Genomic DNA, 14,482 nt, shown 5'->3' with positions numbered 1-14,482 from the left:
GTAATTCTACACACTACCTAGAAGAGGATATACAAGATTCTTAATAACCTAAGTAATGTTCCAAAAACTTCTTTATTAAAGAGCTTATTTATTTTTTTCCTTAATATTAAAATGTCCACTTGAATGTTTACTTTGAAGGCCTGTCAATAAGAATTACTATGAGTAAAACGCATTGTCTGCTCTCTATATATTGATAAAATCACTGATGTTTTTATTTTTCCATACACTGGTTTATTTACTAATGTAATAATGTACTGTGCCTGATCAATTTCATATAGAACTATCCTTCCTATCTACCTGACCTCATTCATTCGTTTTCTGCATCCTCACAGGTAACAGAGAAACACTGAAGACAGAAAGCGGCAGTCTCCTACCCCCACTACCTGAATGTTCAAAGACGTGACTAAACTATAAAGCAATAACTGCAACAAGCTGGCCCAGGGGTATAGCATTTACCATCTACTTGTCACTAATGATTCAAATGAATATGTTCTCAATTTTCCTCCCTTGAGAAGAAAAACTTTACATACTTTTAACATGCTTTCACTTTTTAACACATTAAAAAGCAGAGGTCACCAACTGCACGTAACTATTTTTAAGGTTATTATTTCCTAAGTTATTCCTACTTCAAAACTGAGTTTCCTCTAAAGATTAGAATCTGAGACTTCTATAGGCTAACACCCAATTTATCTAGTAATCAGTTATCTAACAATGTCAAGTAGCACAACAGAGTAGAAAGACAGACAGCATTTATGATCCGATGATTACAGTCAAACAGCCTGGTTCAGCAGAAAGCAGGAAGAAGATTTCAAATCAGCTAAGTCCTACCTCTATCACAGTTCTTAATTCTCATTTTTCTCATTGTAAAATGAGAAAATAATACCCATCCATAAGATTGTTGTGAAGATTCAGTGAGGTATGTATTAACTGAGATAGCGTAAGTCACCCAGAAAAAGTCGGCCACAAAGTAGGCACACAAATAAATGTTTCTCTTACTTTTTCTCCCCCAACTCTCCAACACAGCTAACTAGGAAAACAAGAAACTAAAACCAAACATCTAACTCTAAAAAACCCAAGACAGATATGGCAATACCCATATCCTCATATCTGTGATCTTTACTACGAGCAAAGTCCCTCATTGAGAACCTTTTTTTTTTTTTTGACTATTTACTCAGCTTACATGTGACAAATCTGGAGGGTATGTAAAAGCAAGGATTAATGTCAGATATACTACACTAAGAAAACGAGTCAACTGGTTGAGATAAGTCAAAAAACAATAAAGAGCAGACATATGGCTCAAAAACACAGCAGTTCAGAACCATTCAGTATACAGGGAAACAGTCTTACATTACGTCTCCCAAGGACATTACTGTAACATATAGTTCAATTACTGATATTCATAATGAGGCTTCTGAGTCATAAAGTAAACATTTTAATTATATTCAGCCTTCTTTGCTTAAGGAAATAACATGAGTAAATAGAAATTTAGGGAAGGGTTAAACTTAAAAAAAAAACAAAATTGCAATTGTAAAAGTGAAGTTCGGTCATCTGGAAAATTCATTAGTAGAGGAAATCATTTTGCCAAAGATGATAAAACCAGATCAAGGGTGGGCCTACTATACTTGGGATTGTAGGCCCACTAGAGAAATTATTAAGGGTCTTCTAAATTAATATAGAAAAATAAAGGAGCTTTCCTTTCTCAGTACTGGTAAAAATCATTCTGAAATTTATGAATTTAACATGAATTTGCCTTCAAAACCTGTTTTATTTATACTAAAGTAAACTCAGTCATGCCCAACTCTTTGTGACCCCTAAGGACTGTAGCCCTCCAGGCTCCTCCGACCATGGAATTCCCCAGACAAGAATACTGGAGTGGGTAGCCATTCCCTTCTCCAGGGACCCTCCCAACCCAGGGATTGAACCCAGGTCTCCTGCATTGCTGGCAGGTTCTTTTCCCATTTCAGCTATAAGGGAAACCCTAAATACTCTTAATGAGATTAATAATGAAACATTGGTATGAATAAAATATTATTAAAATAATTTTAATTCATACTAATACTTAATTATTAATCTCAACTAAGAGTATTTAATAAATGATCATGGTCGAATCAATTATGGTTATCTAAACCAGAAGAGCAATATCCTTAAGTTCTTAAGGCATTTTATGATTGTGTCACTTTCCAGGGAATCTCATGATATACATAATCTAGAAAAAAATGTTCCCTTCCTTTTTCTGTACTAAATTAATTACATGAAATATTAAGCTATTTCAAGGTGCTTACAAAGACTGTAATTATGAAGGCAAATTCTACTTAAGATATCCATCCAACCTAGTACATTCAAGTACTTCAAATTACAAAGACTGGGAAACTCCTTTTACCAAAAAGGAATTACAACTCTAAAGTTTTTAAATTTAGTTCAATTAGATTAAAAAATCAGTGAAAAAGAGCCAAAAATCTACTCTTCACAGTTGTATGCAACCTTTTCAAAATGTATGCAACACTTTAAAGCCTTTAATTGTAACTTAAAAAATGTTTAAACCATGTTAGCAGGTTGGAGAACACATCTGAACTAAATAGAGAACAAGTTCTCTTTTAACAGGACTCAAAATATTCACACTACTTCAGGAGAACTTGACTGCTCTAATATTTGCTTCCAGGGTTTTGGGGAATTTAAGGTAAATCGGTAGGAGATTCTGGATACACATGGACCCACAGAAAGGGACATAAGTTACTAGGGAGCAAATACTCTAGTCTCCTTTCTGGAATGCTCACTTTTCAAAATAAGTACTGGACTCTTGAGAGTCCCTTGGACAGTAAGGAGATCAGACAAGGCAATTTTAAAGAAAATCAACCTTAAATATTTGGATGGACTGATGTTGAAGCTGAAACCCCAATACTTTGGCCACCTGATATAGAGAGCGAACTCACTGGAAAAGAAAGACCCTAATGCTGGCAAAGATTGAGGGCAGGAGGGCAGAAGGAGAAGGGGGTGACAGAGGATGAGATGGTTGGATGGAATCACTGATTCAGTGGACGTGAGTTTGAGCAAACTCTGGGAGACAATGAAGGACAGGGGAGTCTGGTGCGCTGCAGTCCATGGGGTTACAAAGAGTCGGACATGACTTAGGAACTAAAGGACAATAACGAAGATTCTACATTCTAAAAACTGGTAATGAAGAAGCAAATCACTTTCTGTTTTTACCAGAAAAGCATACTTAGAGCACAAATAAACTAATCATTTATATTTCACAATTTTAAACATTAAAAAAGAAAACTTAATTTCACAATGACCGAATGAAATAGCATTTAATTTTCAAACTTCACTCTACTATACGTGCTGGCATCATAAATTATATCAGACTTGTAAACTGTTTCCCTCATTCTATAGTAGTTTAAAAAACTACAAATGATGAATCTGAAACAATCACATCCTGATGCTAATATATGAAAGTAAATGAGACTCTCATTAAAGCTTTTAATCAGCTGAATCTGACAGAGTGCTTTAAGCTTCTTAACAAAAGATGTAAATCACTAAATTCCTTCCAACTCAAAAATAATCCCACGATTATGAAGCAGCTTTTGTCATCTGGCAGAAAAGATACGCAATGAGATAGGCCACACAAGCTGGTAATCATTTAAGAATTTACTTTCATTCACATAGATGAAATTACTACCGGACACTTCACAGCTTGAAATTCATTTTATTATGCTGAGGCATGAGGGATTGATTTTTATGTCAATTTGTTTTTGGGGTGTTTGTTTTAGACTTTATACTCTACAAAGTATATTCTTTTGGAATGATTTTGAATGTGTGTGGGTGGGTGTGTAATGACTGCTGAAAAGTTAACTGTGGGTAACAGCATGGACTCTATAAGTTAGGTCACCTGGCTTAGAATCGCAGCTACACTTTTTGCTAGCTGAGTGACCTTGTGAATAAAACTCACATCACTGCGCTGCCACTTCCTTATCTATAAAATGGGTATGATAACAGTAACTACTTTCAGGTACAGCTGTGAGGATTAAATGATTAAATATACACAGGGCACTCAGAAGAGTGTCTGGATAAAGTAAGCACCACTGAAGTATTATCTACTGTTAATAAATCATAGTTCTGTCTCCAGTACAAAAATTACAATTATACTTCACTGTGTTCCACAAGATATTTATTTCAGATTTCAGACATTGTTTTGGGTAGAAGGATCTTTAATGGCTAGATAAACTCACTATCACAATTATTTTCAGAATCTGGGAACATTAAATTATGCTATATTTCATTTAGCTCCCTAATAATTAGTACATTTTTTTCTCACTCTTCTCTCTCTTCCTTCCTCCTTTTCTCCCTCCCTCTCTCTCTCCTAGGTTGCTCTAGTACACATGATAATATAACATGTGATCCTTGAAGTAAGAAATGTGCAGTTAAGATAAGGAATACACACAAAATACTAAATAAAAGTGTTACGATACACATACACAGATATATCCTTTAGAATTTTATACTACTGGATTTATGTGTATATACTCCTGTGGGAGAAGAGAAGGCAGTAATTAGTCTAATTTTTGTGGGAATGAACTGGGAGAGCACTAAACAACTGTAGTGGGATACAAGGCCAAGGAAAGTGGGATACAGTTAGAAACTCTGACATAAAATCTATGTGAAAATATAAAATCTTCACATAAAGTCTTTGTTAAGCAAAGGAAATAAAGGACAGCTTAGATTTATTGCACAAATTGAACTGCAGAAAGGTTGAAACTGGAAATAGTTCAGTTATGATTCAATGGGGGAAAAAAGGACAAGAGAAGTAGGCAATATAACAGATGAAGTGAAAGGAAGGGAAGACACAAAAATTTCAAATAAAGCAGACATTCTTGACTGTCTTCCAAAATCCATTTCCTATTTCTCCCTCCAAAAAGAACTCCAACGTTCCCAGGTATCTGCTCATCCCTGATACAACTCATGTGCCTTGAGGGAAAATTAACCCCACATTCAGCTTCAGGATGGGGAAGACTGGCTTAAGGATAATCTCAAAACCCTTGCCAGGGATTGGTTCAGAAATAAGCATGTGATCTACTCCTGAACCCATGAGAGATCAATGAAATGACAGATGCATTAAAAACTTTGGGGAAAGTTTCCAGGGGGTCTTTTAGAAGCAACCTTTGCTACTTCTGACTGGATGTAATCAAAGCAGCATGCACCCCAACTGCTACTGGCAAACAGCCTCTGAGTATTAGGGGAAACTTCCTTAGTATGCAGCCACTGAACAGAAGGGCTGAGAGTCCGAGAGAAAACACTAGCTGATGATGCCACTGAGATGCTGCATTAACCAATTCTAAAGAGGTTCATTATTTAAGCTGGTACATTTCCGTCCTGTTTGGTTATCAGGTGGCATTTCTGTTATTTGCATCTGAGGGTATGATAAATAATATTAAGCTTCTGAGCTTGAACATGAAGAAAAAGTTGTGCTGGCCACAGAAATAAGAAAACTGAGATGGGACTTCATTTGCAGAGTTGACAACTTTAGTTTGGGGCACTTTAAGAGCAAGTTGATAAGGCCAGCTTTCTTAGACCTGTATCCTGGTAAAATTAGAGTATATTTATGAATAAGAACCAGTGTTCTTATTCTCCAGCTAAGAAAAATGTCTTATTTATCTTGCAGAATTATAGTGAAAGGTAGAAAGTTGACATGAGTGCTGATGAAATCTATCCTTGGCTCAGAGTCACAGTTGGCTTTACATACTGCTCCCTGGTGCCTCTATTTAATTCCTTCAGTTCTGATCCTTATCTGCCATTATCAAGGAAACCGGCTGCTCCATCCACCAGTGTTGATGTCCATGCCAAGTCCTTATGTAACAGGCAACTGATACCTCCATTTATTTCCTGGAAATCTTGATTTTCTGGCTTTTGACTTAGTTTATTACTAAATTTCTCCAGCAACAAAAGAATATGTTCCTTGACTATTAATCTGAATATGTGATTCAGAATTATTTCTTCACTCTCGCTGCTTAACAGCTAATCTTGTTGCTATCATACCCCCCAAAATTAGGCACACTGAGATTCTAAAGAAGTTTTAACCTCATACATTTTGAACATAATAAAAATTTTTCATTTAAAAATATGATTATATGCTTGTCAATCTAGTAAAAACACACAAAGTTAGTCTGCATTTACTATTTTGGTCTAGTTAGAACATTTTAATAATTATTTCAAAATGCCCAACCATATTATTAAACTACATCATTTAAATAATAGGAGATACCACTTTTAAGAATAAATAGATTTTTGCTTTGATAGCATGTTCTTCCTTAAAACCATTTAATGTCATAGTCTGAGATTTTTTTACCTGATGTTCCAGTTTCGTGATTTTTCTCTTCGGGTTTGCCATTTGACTTGAAAGGTCTTTGTTCATCTGCCTCATCATCCCCCCACCATGAAGGCTGCCCATATAATGGAGTACCACGGGGCATGGCAGAAGTATCTGTAAAGAAGTGGGGAAAATCTGTCTAAAGCACATGAAACAGGAAAACAAACAAACAAACATGCTTTTGGAGAATGCTAGAATTGTCCAGTTGATTTAATGAGAAAACAAAGTACAGGTGACCCTTGAACAACGCAGAGTTTAGGAGCCTCCACCTTCTCTTCTCACCTCAAGCACAGTGTAACTTATAGTCAGCCTGCTCCCCTGGTGGCTCAAATGGTAGAGAATCTGCCTGCAATGCGGAAGACCCAGGTTCGATCCCTAGAGCAGAACACTTATTCAACAACTTTCACTTCCAAATCCACGGTTCCTGTGTGTTAATCACTCAGTCATGTCCAACTCTTTGTGACTCCATGGACTCTAGCCCACCAGGGTCATCTGTCCATGGGATTCTTCAGGCAAGAATACTGGAGTGGGTTGCCAGTTGCTTTTCCAGGGGATCTTTCCGACCCAGGGATCGAACCTGGGTCTCCCACATTGCAGGCAGACTCTTTACCATTTGAATCACAAGGGAAGCAGTTTTGTATTCATGGATTCAACTAATGTGGTAGTATTAACTATTGAAAAAAATCTGCATTTTTAAAAAAATAGTGCTGCTCAACACGGAGAAGGCAATGGCAACCCACTCCAGTACTCTTGCCTGGAAAATCCCATGGATGGAGGAGCCTGGTAGCCTGTAGTCCATGGGGTTGGTAAGAGTCAGATGCGACTGCAACTTCACTTTCACTTTTCACTTCATGCACTGGAGAAGGAAATGGCAACCCACTCGGGTGTTCTTGCCTGGAAGAATCCTGGGGATGGGGGAGCCTGGTGGGCTGCCATCTATGGGGTGGCACAGAGTCGGACACGACTGAAGCGACTTAGCAGCAGCAGCAGCAGCTGCTCAACGGTTCAAACCAGTTTGTTCAAGGGTTAACTGCATAGTCTAGATAGCAGAAAATACTCTAAGTTGAATAGTATTTGTGGATCTCATTCAATATTGAACACGAGAAACGAATTTTGCACTGGCTAATATCTAAGTAATATAAACTGCTAGAGTCCAGTAGCTTTTAGTTAAAGCGCAACTTGTTCGCTGGCACACAGAAATGTCTCATAAGCCTAAACATCAAAGACAAAACTAAATTTTGGTGTAAGTGACTGTTTTAAAAAAATTTCAAAGCCTAAGGACACTGCACAGTAACTAAATTTAAACTAGTTGTTAACTGGACTAAAAAGCTTATATCTGAGCAATTTGGTAATTTCTAGCAGTTTTAAAAATTGCTTTTGTATGACTGGGATTATGTATATAAAATATTCTTAAAGCTCCTACTATAATATGATACATATCAGAATAATTATGATAATGTAGCCATTATTGGACATTTCCTTTTCATTCATTTCAGTTATAATCTAGGTGGAAAAAAGCAGACAAACATGAAATAATAAAAATACTATAAGGTAAATTATATTTACTTTCCTCAAATAAATATACTAAATACACCTACATACAACTGCCATACAATTATGTTCTACACTGCTTTCTAAGAAGCACTGGCTGCATTAAAACCCACTCTGAAATTGTCATTATCATTAACTATTTTTATAAGGACATGGACAATTTTCTGAGAACAAAGCATGCAATTTCTTCCTAATCAAGAATAAACATGGTATTTTCAAAGAAGTTAACTTACCAACAACTTTCTCCTCAGATTTTAGTGCTTCTGTAGGTTTGTGCTGCACTTCTGTTGCAGAATCTGCTACCTTTGAATCTATGCTTTTGGCACATGCAGATTTTGATAATTCTGATTCTGAAGATTTTTGGGACAACTGAAGCTGAATGGTAAATTTCTCATGCTACAAAACAGTTTAAAATGGAAGTGAAATATCCATGAGTGAAATCAACCCTACTAAATGGCAGGTTTACAAAAGAAGTAAGTAAAAATGTTTACCTTGAGAGCTTCTTCAGGGACCCTCATTTCTCCTCGTACTACAGTGAAAAGATTTGTATGTAAACAGGGCTAAGGAAGAATATAATTTCAAAACTCTGATAAGCTTAAAATAACCAAAGATAATACATAAATTGTCCTATTTTCAAGAAGCAATTATAATAAGAGAATGACCATATTTCCCTTAAGAGTTAAATGTTAAAAAAAGTTTAAATGTTAAATTATGTTCACAAATATAAAACTTTTTAATACTAAACAAAATCTTAAAAAGTCTAGCAAGTAATTCCAAACTTAGATAATAATCATGGCCTTCAAGAAGCAAACAACTGTGTGATTAACCTAAGCACAAAAGACATTTTCAGTTCTAACAGTAACATGACCATAAAGAAGAAAAGCACCTGGGTCAAATGATATTGACAGCTAATCACAAAAATCTAAAAAGAAGTGTCATCAGGGATTGCTGCTGCTAAGTTGCTTCAGTTGTGTCTGACTCTGTGCGATCCCATAGACGGCAGCCCACCAGGCTCCCCCGTCCCTGGGATTCTCCAGGCAAGAACACTGGAGTGGGTTGCCATTTCCTTCTCCAATGCAGGAAAGTGAAAAGTGAAAGTGAAGTCGCTCAGTCATGTCTGACTCTTCGCGACCCCATGGACTGCAGCCTACCAGGCTCCTCCATCCATGGGATTTTCCAGGCAAGAGTACTGGAGTGGGGTGCCATTGCCTTCTCCATCAGGGATTACCAAACAGTAAATCCTGAAGAAATTCAATTATTCCTACTTCACAAGCACTGATAAAAATGAAATTCATCTTGAAAGTGCAAAAGAAATGCTATAATTAGGGTCTTTACAGCAACTGCAACCACTCCTTCCCCCATGAATTGCAATCAGGGTCAAATTACATTATCAAACAACTGATTCTATACAGATTAGAACCAAGTGCTAGATATAATGAATGCTTTCATTATTATGCCTAAAAGAACAATGGCTCTGTATGTTAAAAAGATCTTTCACTAAACAACAGAGGTCACATTTCTCACCATTACTTAACCCCTTAATGAAAGGACTTTTGTAACCACATAGTAAATTCTAGTCTTCTTTATCAGTTCAGAGCACCCATGACTTCAAGGGTAAAAAGCTATAATTATCATGACCACTTGGGAGAAAAATAGACTTCCCATGCATAACAAGCAGTAAACTTGTTTACAAGTATTTGATCTACAGTTCTACTCATTAAAATAATAAAAACTCAGAATTTTCTAGAATTGTAAAGTGCTTTGGGAATACCTATTCAATTCCATTAAACCACCTTCCCATTCTATCCACGTGGAACTTGAGGACTAGAGAGGCAGAACCCAAGATAATAATCTAGTCAACTGAATATTAGTCCAGGGCTTTCTTATCACTTTACATTGCTTCCAGTAACTGTGAAATAATAAAAAATTTCCTTTTTTATTATGTATATATGCTGATTACTGGTATATATGACTATATATAGTTCACAGTTAAGTACTTAATTAAGTAAAAATTCTAGTAAGCTTTTGTTTTACTCCCAAAAAACTCATTAACAGCTGCAGAAGATTCACTGCATTCCTACATTTACAGTGGAAAACACCATCTTAAAAATACTGAAAGTCATTTCTATTTTTCAATGGGAAACAATGATTTTAGCCTGCTGTGAGTGCTTTCTGCTGCTTCAAGTTTCTCCTGGGAGTGCTTTAATTAAGTCTATTCCTCAAAGTTAGTCTAGGGCATCCTCTTACACTTTTTTAGGATCAAGGAAAACTTATAAAGAGGGTATAACTCAAGATTCACATACTTTGCCTTACCAAAAACCTTTTGTGTGGGAGACCAAAGAATTCAAGATTTCTCTTGTTTAAGTTATGAATTTACCTGAGAATTCTAGTATGACTATGAGATTTTTGAGACTGCTCTGACTCCAGCTTTCACCTTCAAAGCTACTATCTTGCTGGTGGTACAGACCCAGGTAACTGTTTTTAGCTTGCTTAATTCAGAAAAGTGACAATCTAAGGTACAATTACTTATGATGTCAAGTTACAAAATACACAATACAGTCATATTAACTACAGCTGTATGTCAATTATATCTCAAAAAAGTTTAGAAAAAGTTATATGCTTACTTAAATCTTATTTACTAAAAATCATTAATATTTATAAATTATTTCCACACTTCTTTGAATAAGAAACAACTGAAAAACAGAAAAAAATAGGTGAAACAATGGTTTGCAAAGACAATCAATACCACGTAGCAAAAGACAGTGATTCCTGAGCGAAGAGGAACAAATCAAGGGGAGTGTAATCACTGCCCTAACTCAGTATATTTAGAGAGCTTCCAAGTCACACTGGAGGGAGGGGTAAGCAAGGCCAAACCTGCCAGACTCTAAGCTGTGAGGAAAAGAGGGTTGAGTCTGGGCAGACCAAGATGACCACAGTTCAGAAAGCTGCACAGAAATAGTATTCCGGAGATTGTTACAGGGGCTGGCTCAAGTATTCAGCTGGGTACTGATCAGTACATTAATTTGAGAAAACTTATACCTATGGCTGGGACAAGACCCACCTGAAAGAATTCGAGGTAATAGTGCCCCTTACTCAGAGAGGGCCAGGAATAGTGTCTAATCACAACAGCCAAGCTGGAAAACCTCATGTATAACGGGCCACTGGATAAAGCAGGGGTCGGCAAATTGTTTATCTATTGAGGGCCAGACAGTAAACTTTTTAGGTTTTAGAAGCCATATGATTTCTGTTTAAACCACTCAGCTCTGCTATGATAGTGCAAAAGCAGCTAAAGAAAGATGTAAATGAGTGGATATGCCTGTGTACGAATAAAACTTTATTTATAAACACAGGCTGACAGCCAGGTTTATCAGGGGGCTTGCTGACCCCTAAAGCAGAGTATACAGAAAGGTCTTGCTTCTGTAATGGGGAATTAATTAGCCCCAGACTAATCTTAGAAGTTCAAAAAATTTTAGGAAAGCAAGACTCAACATGATAAAACTATTTCAAAGTAACCTGTGTCCCAGAACCAAGCTCAAAAATATTTATAGGAATCCAAAAGTATGCATACAATACTCAACAAGGTAAAAAAATTCACAATGTCTGTCATTCAGTCAAAACAATGAATGTAAAAATCAATCAAAACTCACCCAGAACTGACACAAATGTCAACAAACATTTTAACACAATTAATATCACTGTATTTCATATGTTTAAAAAATATGTAAAGACTTGAAAGATATAAAAGACAAAATCCAAATTTTAGAGCTGAAAACTCTACTGGATAGGGAAATTGCATCTTAGACACAGCCAAAGAAAAGTTTTGTAAACCTGAAGACAATGCAACAATAACAACAACCCAAAGTGAAACCCACAGAGAACAGATACTCATTAAAAAAATGATAAATAGAGCCTCAGTAAGCTAGGAGATGACTTCAAGTAGCCTAATATACATTTAAATGAAGTCCTTGGATAAAAAGTGGGGAAAACAGAAAAAAGAATTTAAAAAAATAATGGCTGAATTTTTTTCTAAATCTGATTAAAAGTATAAACCCACAGATCCAACATGCTCAAAAACCCCCAAGCAAAAGAGACATGAAGAAAACTGCATAAAGGCACATTAAAATCAAACTGCTCAAAACCAGAGGAAAAGGGAACCAATGCAAGTGAGAACAACAAATTTAAAGTACTTAAAAGAAACGTCATCTAGAATTCTATGTCCAGCAACAATAACTTCTAATAACTAACCTGAAATGCTTTTCCAGACACACAAAAGCTGAAAGAATTATCATTAGCAGAGCTGTACTATAAGAAATATTAAAAGAAATTCTTTACACAATAAGAAAATGAAACTAGATGAAAATGTAGATCTATCAATATAAAAAAGGATGAAAAGTACAAGACATGGTAATTACAGTGGTTTAAGATATGAATACAATGGCCATAAAAATCTATTTTTCTTATTATTTAAACCTCTTTAAAAGATAACTGATGCTTTACTGATATCAATGTAGAATGCAATTTGTAACATATATAGAAATAAAATGTATGACAATCACAACACAATGATCAGGACAGAAAAAAATGAAAGTATACCACTGTAACATTCTTATACTGTATGTGAAGTAGCATAATTTGAAGATATAGCTTAAAATTAAAGATAAAATTATAAAATCTTAACCACTATTTTTATAAAAAGGGTAACAGTAATAAAATAACAAAGAAGACAAAATGAAATCATAAAAAAGCTCAATAATCCAAAATAAATTAGGAGAAAAAGAGAAAAAACTGATGGGGCAAATAGAGCATGAATATCAATACGACAGATTTAATAACCACATCATCAAATGAATGCTCTAAATCCCTAGTTGAAGGCAGAAATGATCAAACTGAATAAAAACTAAGACCAACTATGTGCTGCCTACTTCAAATGTAAAGACAATAATAAGCTAAAAGTAAAAGAATGCAAGTGATATACCATGCTAACACCAATCCAAAACTAATGTCCAGACAAACCAGATTTCAGCATAAAAAATGTTATCACAGATAAAGCAAAGCATTTTATAACTATAAAGGGGGTCAATTCATCAAGAAGACACAATAATCCTAAATGTTTACACTTCTAGAAACAGTGTTTCAAATTACATGAAGCCAATACTTCTGCAAGGAGAAACCAACCCAGAGTCTGAAATTTTGATACTGCTTTCTCAATAATTGACACAACAACTAGACAACAAATCAGTAAAATACAGAAAATGTGAACACTACAACTAAGTTGACCTAATAGAATACTCCACCCAAAACCAGAAGAATGCACATTCTTTTCAAGTACACAGAGCATATTTACCAAGACAGAGTAGATACACCATGCGTGACAGGACAGGATTTGAAATACACGAAGTATGCTTCTGACCACTATGGATAAATTGGAAAGTAATAACAGAAAGTCCCTTGGAAAAATTCCAAATATTTAGAAACTAAGTAACAAAGACAACTCAAACAAAGATCAAAAGAGAAACTAGAAAGTATCTTGCATGTTAAAGCAGCACAGGCATACTGATTGTACTTCCCTTTACTGTACTCTGCAGACACTGTGTTTCATACAAATTGAAGGTTTGTGGCAACCCTGCACCTAGCAAGTCTATCGGAGCCAGTTTTCCAATGTCATTTGCTCACTTTGTGTCTCTGTACGGTAATTTGCACATTTCAAACGTTTTCATTATTTTTATATTTGTTATGGGGATCTGTGATCAGTGATCTTTTTAAAAAGTTATTTTTGGCTGTGTTGGGTCTTAGCTGCAGCACGCGGGGTCTTTGCTACTGTATGTGGGATCTTTTGTTGTGGTCCGTGGGTTTGTGGCACATGGGCTCTCTATTGAGGTGCCCAGACTCAGTAGCTGTGATGCACGGTTTCCAGCCAGGGATCGACTCTCTGAGTCCCCTGCATTGGAAGGTGAACTCTTAACCACCGGGCCACCAGGGAAGTCCCTGATCGGTGATCTCTGATGTTACTATTGTAATTGTTCTGGGTCACCATGAACTTCACCCATGTATGTCGGTGAACTTAATTGATAGATGTTGTGCACGTTCTGACTGGCCTACCAACTGGCCGTTCTTTCTTTCTCTCCCCTCTGGCCTACCTATTCCCTAAAACATGACGACGTTAATGTTAGGCCAATTAATAACCCCACAACAGCCTCTAAACATTTAAGTGAGATGAGGAGTCACACATCTTGTACTTTAAGTTAAAAGATAGACATGACTAAACTTAGTGAGGAAGGCATGTCAAAAGCCAAGACGGCAAAATATTTTTGGTGTTAAAAAAAGAGAGAGAGAGAGAGATGGAGGAACATTTGAGGAAAAAAAAAGCCAAGACGGGACCAAAGATAGGCCTTATTTGACAGCCAAATTGTGAATGGAAAGAAAAAGTTCTTGAGGGAAATTAAAAGTGCTATTTTAGTGACACATGCATGGTAAGAAAGCTAAACAGATTTAATGTAAACGCAGAGCTAGTTTAGTGATCTGAATAGAAGACCAAACCAGCCGCAACATTCCCTTAAGCCAAAGCCTAAT

The 14,482-nt window shown here is 36.0% G+C and overlaps 1 protein-coding gene across 22 annotated transcripts in view; it reads right to left on the bottom strand.

Moving 5' to 3' along the window:
- The window catches only part of CEP170 (centrosomal protein 170), a 137,125-nt gene that overhangs the window by 59,775 nt on the left and 62,868 nt on the right, over positions 1–14,482 (bottom strand). For all 22 annotated transcript variants that reach the window (XM_069545523.1, XM_069545529.1, XM_069545525.1 and 19 more), the window contains exons 5-7: positions 8,404–8,462; positions 8,146–8,308; positions 6,341–6,475 (exon numbers count right to left, since the gene is read on the bottom strand). In XM_069545523.1, the coding sequence (XP_069401624.1) occupies positions 6,341–6,475; positions 8,146–8,308; positions 8,404–8,462 (357 nt within the window). The remainder of the gene's footprint in view (positions 1–6,340; positions 6,476–8,145; positions 8,309–8,403; positions 8,463–14,482) is intronic.

Source organism: Ovis canadensis, chromosome 12 (assembly GCF_042477335.2).
Source record: "Ovis canadensis isolate MfBH-ARS-UI-01 breed Bighorn chromosome 12, ARS-UI_OviCan_v2, whole genome shotgun sequence".
Classification (NCBI taxonomy): domain Eukaryota; kingdom Metazoa; phylum Chordata; class Mammalia; order Artiodactyla; family Bovidae; genus Ovis; species Ovis canadensis.
This window is presented reverse-complemented; position numbering and strand designations above follow the sequence as displayed.